Raw genomic sequence first — 7107 nt, 5'->3', positions numbered from 1 at the left:
AAATAAATCACAGAACAGTGATTCTCCATTAGTTTATATAGCAGTTGCAACCTGGCATTAAAAAGGTTCACAATTCTCTCAAACACTTTGTCTAGCAACAGAAAAAAAGTTTTACTTACATCTTCAATACAGGTTTTCTGATATGTCTACTTTTTCACAGATATTTTGCTTGTTCTCAGACGTTCACTATTGATGGTGCTGAAGATATGTGAGTTTGGGGATCATCCTCAATCCTTGCATCTGACAAATACCTCTAAGTGTAAATTGACATGAAGGGAAGACCAGGGCTTGCTTCATACTTTCCTTAAATCCAGATTTTAAGTTTAAGGTTGGAAAATTCACAAAAAAATTATAGGGTAGTGTCATTCTTTGTTCTCCATTCAGTCAATAGAGGAATGTTCACCCATCTTCTCCTGTAATAAAATGACCTGAGATTAGGTATAGGCAATTACCTAAGAGAGAGAGAAAAAAAATGAAAATCAAGAGGTGTGTCTATATGCACAGCTCTCCTTCTAGATCAAAGCTATTCATTTTAGTGGCATCCATTTTACCAAGGACATGAAACATTCAAAAGGCATTAATAAAAAGTAGCAACATAGGCCAAAAGGTGTTCGAGTATTGTTTTAGCACCTTTTCATGTCAATATTAGAAGCTTTACCACATCTGCCCTCATTGAGCCCTGGTCTCACCTCTTTTAAACAGCAACAACATGACAACAGGAGTTCAACATCTGGTTAGAAATCAAGGTGAACAAAACCCCTATGATTTTTTTGACTAGCATTTTTTCCTTGCAATGTTTCTGCGTTAGGTGACATCCACATCTGCACATAAAAAGTATATATATATTTTGTATTTATATAATATATATCCATATTCTATTGACAGATCTGTCTACGATGAACTTAAGAACCACTGATTTTTCTGGAAGAAAAAAGCAGATTTTGCAAATGTCTATTTTACAACACAGCGTCAACTAATTGTACATCTTTGGAGGGTAAGTAACTGTCAAAGACCGTGTCCCTCCATTTCTCATTACAGTGTGAATGCTGCTGTTAAACACATTTTCATTTCTTTAAAAAAAAAAAAGCATTTACAAACAGGTGTCGATAGAACCAGTGACTTGTCGTTAAATGTAACTCAAACGGCAGCTCTACAGCACCCCATGGGTCAGGGATTACCACATTTGGCACATAACTTAGCACAGATCACTTGATGACTTGTGGAATAACCAGTCTTCATGTCAGTACAGTTGGGGACAAAAAAGAAAACAAATTGACAGATATGCCTGAAAATGTTCTTATTATTGGTGGTAAACTCTGTCCAGGCAGTGATGCTCTGTCGTCAGTTATTAGTAGTCTCCTCTCATAAACATGGAAAAAACACATTAGAGCAAACGACACCTCTGAATTATATGCTTTTCTTACCCATAGAACAGGACGCTGGAGTTCAGTGAGTGCATTTTCCTCTCTCTTTTAAAATACAAGAAAATAAAATGATATATTGAGCGACATGGGAGGACACAGTAGTCTTTGCGTAATATACACAATGCACCTTGTATCTACATCTGTAATATACAACAAGTACTTTACACCAGACTTAAGAAGTTAAAAAGGAGGTACAAAAACAAGCAAATAATAAAAAAAAACAAAATAAAATATATAAAGGCTAAGAGTGTAACAGAGCACTCAATAAAAAGCATGGTTTAACATAAAGAAATGTCAAAAATGTGTGAAAATTACTTCCTTAGCTTGTGTCAAATGTCGATTTCTTGTGCTTCACGTAACAGTCCCGCCTCTTCGCCACATACAGTATCTTCCACTTTCCCGTTTACATTTCGATTCCCTCCACTGCTTCGAAAAACACCAAAGTTCAAGTGGTCCGTTCGATAAAACGCATTCCTTGAGCTTTTTCCCCAACAATCCTCTCGCTTCAAGCACTTTCCTAACCTTGGTCACTGGCCGAGTGGCAGCCCACTGTGGTGCGAGCAGTGAACCGAACTGAAGGTTTACGTGTGTGAGATGTCTACTAGTGTTCATGCACATGCTGGGCTGGTCTCTGTGTATGGTGTCCGTAGGCCAGCCTCCAGCCTGCCTTTGTGCCTCTACACCCAGGAGTCTGGCGAGGCAGGGTAGTGGCTCGTCTCGTAGTTGAGTTCACTGTACGGGCGGGATGCCGAATAAAAGTCCACGTAGTTCCCCGTGGACTTCAGTCCTAGGTGCATGGTGCCGTCGGCGGCAGGAGGGGGGCGTTTATGCGCTTGGTCCTCGTAGTACGGCTCCTCGAAGTTGGCTCCTGGGGGAGTTTGGAAGGGAGGATAGGCCTCTGGAGGGTTGCCTTGAGCGGAGACCTGACGGAAATAAGGAGCGCATAAGGGCTGGTTTTGGGAAGTGACATAAATGCGTTGAGGTGGTTCAGAAAATGTCTCGCTTTTTGTATAATAAAGTTAAAAGGCAACAAATGTACACTGTAAAAAAAAAGTCTGTAAAATTGGGGCACAATGTACTGTATAAATATGAGGAATTTTCCGTATTGTTTTTTTTTTTTACCGGTGTTTTACCTGTATTTTGAATTACACATTGCATTAGTTTGTTTTAAGAGTCAACTGAGATTTCCGTAAAATTACTGGATAATGTACTGGCAGAAAATTACCAGTACATTTTGCGTTTTGTATGTACATTTTTAACAGTGTATGTTATATAAAAGCTGCTTCATCTAAACCAGGCTTTTTTGTCCCAACAGCTTTTATTTTACAATCGAAAAGACTCAAGTACTTCATCCACACACAAAAAATGCATTGTTTTAATCCTTGACAGGCTTACAAGTTACAATTTCTGCATAAAAGCAAAAGAAACAAAGCAAAACTGAAATCTTTATTAAACAAAATAATAATTCGATATAGAGATATTTTATTTTAATATTATACTACAATAAGGTTTAATTAGTCAACTTGAACTAAAAATGAACTGCGCTTCTACAGCATTTATTAATCTTTGTTAATGTTAATTTCAACATATACTAAGACTTTATTAAAATCAAATGTTGTATTTGTTAACACTAGTTAATGCCCTAACATGAACAAACACTGAACAGCTGGATTTTCTGAACGTTAACAAAGATGAACAAATACAGTAACAAATGTATTGCTCGTGGTTAGTTTATGTTAGTTAATGAACAACATTAATTCAACATGAACTAACAATACTTCTAAAGCGTTTATTAATCTTAATTAATGTTAATTTTAATATTTACTAATATTTTGAAACAAAAAGTTGTGTGTTAATATTTTTTAATGGACCCGAGCTAACATGAACAATGACCAATGTTGTATTTTTTACTAATGTTAGCAAAAAATGAATAAATATTGTGTGAAATGTCTTGCTCATTAATGTTAGATCCATTAACTAACGTTAAGTAATGAGACCTTATTGTAAAGTGTGACCAGTACGAGCTACACATTACAGCGAGTGTGATCTGTGGTGACCGTACCTGGTTATGTTTGATGTCATCACCAGGAGACATGTAAGCACCTCTGAACAGTGTAGATGTTCCACTTGAGATTTGAGCTGAAACAGATATATGAATTAAGTTCATGACTTTTATTGAGGTAAAGGACTTCACACCGAGATGTAAGGGTGAGATATCAGACATCTTTCTCGGAAATAAAAGTGTTACTGATACTAATTACAGCACTCGGGTGTAATTCACTGCCTTTGCTTATAGTATATTTGATTGTTTTTCTGAAAATTGTCAGTGGTTTTATGGCGTTTACGTGGAAGCTTTAACTCCGAACTGCGGCCTTACCTGCCATGGCATCTTTTCTGGAGGTGTGCTCGCCCTTGTTTCCATGGTAACCAGAAATGGTTCCAGTTGTCTCATAGTCTGTCTTCCTCTCCTTCAAGCTCATCATTTCTCGAGGGGAGGTGGGGGCACTTGCTAAAAGACAAGGCAAGTCAACCAATAATGAGTGAGGAGGAAAAACAGCCTTTTTGTTCAGGCCAAAGTGTCTTCACGCATTTGAAAGTACAATAAGATCTCATTCCATCAAGGGATCTTTTATTTTACATAAAAAACTCATTTACTGTAATGAAGCAATTCTCTTGTTGCCTTTCGACACAAACAAGAGTCAGTGCTCTGCTCCTAATTGCTAAATGGAATTGGTCAGGTAATTGATTGGTTTTGTCTGGGCTTCTTACTTGTTCCTTCAGTAATAATTTGTTTCACCTTTCTTGTCACTTTTGAGTCCAGGAAAGCTTTTCAGTCAGGAAATGTGATTTATAGAAGGCAACACTTCATAAAAACTCTTTGATTAAATTATAAAAGTGAAACACGAACATTAAATTATATGATGTTTTATATTATACATACTGTATATGCATTTGTTGCAGAGGAAATGTGACAACATTTCTGCCGTTATTTCAGTAAACTTGCTATAAATCACCCAAATGGTTTTTCAGTATTTATTCCTTTTTTTATTTAAAATTTGTATTTTTGTGATGGTTTTTCCATATGGTTTTAAAGTCAGGCAAAGATAAAACAATTACGCTTATACATAAAAAGGCTTTTGAAAAGTATCAAAAAGTAATTATAAAAAAGTTTCTAGAGTTTTAATGAGACCATACAGTATAAAAAAGGTAAAATGAAGTCTTAATAAAACCCCTGGGATATACAAGTGCCCACAGTTGAAGAAATCACCCAATAATGTCCTCAGTTATTAAAAGAAATGATTCACATACATCAAAAGCATTTTAGAAAGAGTTACTAATATGCCATCATCTATTTAATTATTTGGATGTTAATTAATCATCTCTTGGGGACAGATTCGGTGCACTTGCTCTTTGTCAGTCGTGACACAGTCTACTCCTCTGGATGGCCATCTTACTTGCAAATGTACAGATCTTCAGTTCCCTGAGAATTACAACTCACAATTTAAAAGGTGTGAGATTCTCATTTTTGATAGTTTGCCACCTTCCTGAGCAGAAGGTAGAATAAATATGCCCCTCTTTGTTTGTCCCATGATATGTGAGGGCATTATGAGCACTTAATATTCAGCTTGCCCTTAGTCCACATGAATAAACATAATGAGCATTTTAATTAAAGATTTCTCACTGACTGGCGATGACGTAGCAATATTAAACATAACGAGTGCAAAAGCAGAATCTTTTCAAATAAATTTCAATATCTGAAACAACTAAAGAACAGACAGTGCCGGCTAAACAAAGCGTTTTAATTAAGCAGAACAGACTCTTCTGTAGCGCTGTGTAATTAGGATACGCATGACGCCCTGACAGTCAGTACTGCATTCTCCTTCCTGCCATCATTTGAAAATGGACAAATCTCAGGATGTACCCTGATCATGACAGCTGTGTTCCCTGTATTATCACAGCATCAAAACCAAACTTTTTTGTCCTGTTAATGCACTTTGGGATTAGTCATGAATGATGAACGACTAGTTGACTAATTCTCCAACAAAGGACTAGTTGATTAGTGAGGTCAACTTGTTTTAGATGATTTAATAAGTGTGCTAATTAGTTTGAGCACCTTGAGCATTGAGGTTAGTTAATAGTTAGTTAATAGAGACCCTGGTGTTTTGTTCCATCCTGATGCACAGTGTCCATCTGAAACCATCCTATTATAACTGATTAGTTGAGTAGGTTTATGCCACCCATTGGGTATCCAACCAACCGATTTTAAAAATAAGTATCATCCCAAGTACTATGTATTCCTCTAATCTACTCCTGACAAGGAGATAAAGATGCTGATGATAGAGTGCAATATCAATGAGGAAATATCAATGATATCAATTGTTGTCAAAATGGAGGAAAGCGTAGCAGCTCTCACCTGATCGATTATTGGGCGAAGTCCGCACAGGAGAGATAGATGGGGTGCGAGAGGAGGAATAAGGTCGTTGTCTGTCTCTCTCAATTGTAGATGAAGAGCCAATGAAGTGATACTGAGAATAGCCGTCCTGTCATAAAAATGAAAGGAACATGATCATCTATTCATCCTGAAATAACACTCATCAAAACCTCAAGTATTTGACAGACACAGATAGAAAAAAACACCTGATTATGATTTATTTGTAATGCAGATTTTCATGAAAATTAGAATTCTTATGAAATAATTTCGATAAACCGAGGGGTCAGAATGGGCCAGTTAACGCCTGCTGGTAAATGCTATAGCTAAACCATCCGGCAGCAAAACGCCTCTTTCTCCACTGATGCACATTCGAAAGTATATAGATGTTCAGACTTCATTACCTTCTTATAGAGGCTTCGCAAATCTCTGTACTGCCACATGCTGTTGAGGACTTGAGAAGCTGCTTTCACCACCTTCGGTGTGTGTCTGAGGGGAGACATAGAAGAGAAAATGGATACAATACATAGCCTTATCTGCAATAATATAAGCAATACTTATATAAGTAGCAAAATAAGTAGTGAAAGTTCAGTTTCTAATCCATTTCTGGGGCTACTAATATAACAAATTGCTTCATTATGTTTTATGTTTTTTTTGTGCAAACTAACTTAATAAAACCCTGTATTACAATAAAGAAACTTTATTAAACAGGGTGTTCATCTGCTGGCTAGACAGTGATTATAAATATCTCAGGAAAAATGTATTTGAGTTCTCTAATGATGATGCATTTAAAAGCACAAACACTCTAATGGGAATGATAAATACAATAACATCTAAAGTAAATGCTGAGGCGGTGAGGCAGTTTATCTCTCTAAAATTCAATTGATTTACACTACATCATTGTTCAAAACATTTGGGTCTGTAAGACTTTTGAAAGAAGTCTCTTACTGTATGTTTTTGAAAGAAGTCTTTTGGTCTCCAAGGCTGCATTTATTTGATTAAAAATACATTGAAAACATTAAAACTGTTTTCTACTTTAATACATTTTAAAATATTCCTGTTTTGAATTTTCAGCATCATTACTCCAGTCTTCAGTGTCACACAATCCTTCAGAAATCATTCTAATATGCTGATTTTCTGCTTAAAAAACAAATGTTGAAAACAGTTTAGCTGTTTTAATATTTACGTGATAAAACCAAGATATGTCAAACCATATTCTACCAACTTCTACGTCAAAACCATTATACATTTTTT

At 36.1% G+C, this 7107-nt stretch overlaps 1 protein-coding gene across 12 annotated transcripts in view; it reads right to left on the bottom strand.

Moving 5' to 3' along the window:
- Positions 1-7107, bottom strand: part of ctnnd2b (catenin (cadherin-associated protein), delta 2b) — an 89266-nt gene continuing 82159 nt past the window's right edge. For 7 of the 12 annotated variants that reach the window (XM_067453619.1, XM_067453621.1, XM_067453624.1 and 4 more), the window contains 6 exons: positions 6802-6837; positions 6258-6342; positions 5839-5965; positions 3802-3933; positions 3487-3563; positions 1-2347 (listed from right to left, as the gene is read on the bottom strand). In XM_067453619.1, coding sequence (XP_067309720.1) covers positions 2102-2347; positions 3487-3563; positions 3802-3933; positions 5839-5965; positions 6258-6342; positions 6802-6837 — 703 coding nt within the window. In that variant the 3' untranslated portion in view covers positions 1-2101. The remainder of the gene's footprint in view (positions 2348-3486; positions 3564-3801; positions 3934-5838; positions 5966-6257; positions 6343-6801; positions 6838-7107) is intronic. The other 5 variants (XM_067453622.1, XM_067453623.1, XM_067453626.1 and 2 more) reach the window with 1 other exon arrangement.

Source organism: Pseudorasbora parva, chromosome 9 (assembly GCF_024679245.1).
Source record: "Pseudorasbora parva isolate DD20220531a chromosome 9, ASM2467924v1, whole genome shotgun sequence".
Lineage (NCBI taxonomy): Eukaryota > Metazoa > Chordata > Actinopteri > Cypriniformes > Gobionidae > Pseudorasbora > Pseudorasbora parva.
The sequence above is the reverse complement of the archived record's forward strand: the minus strand, read 5'-3'. Positions and strand labels throughout refer to the sequence as shown.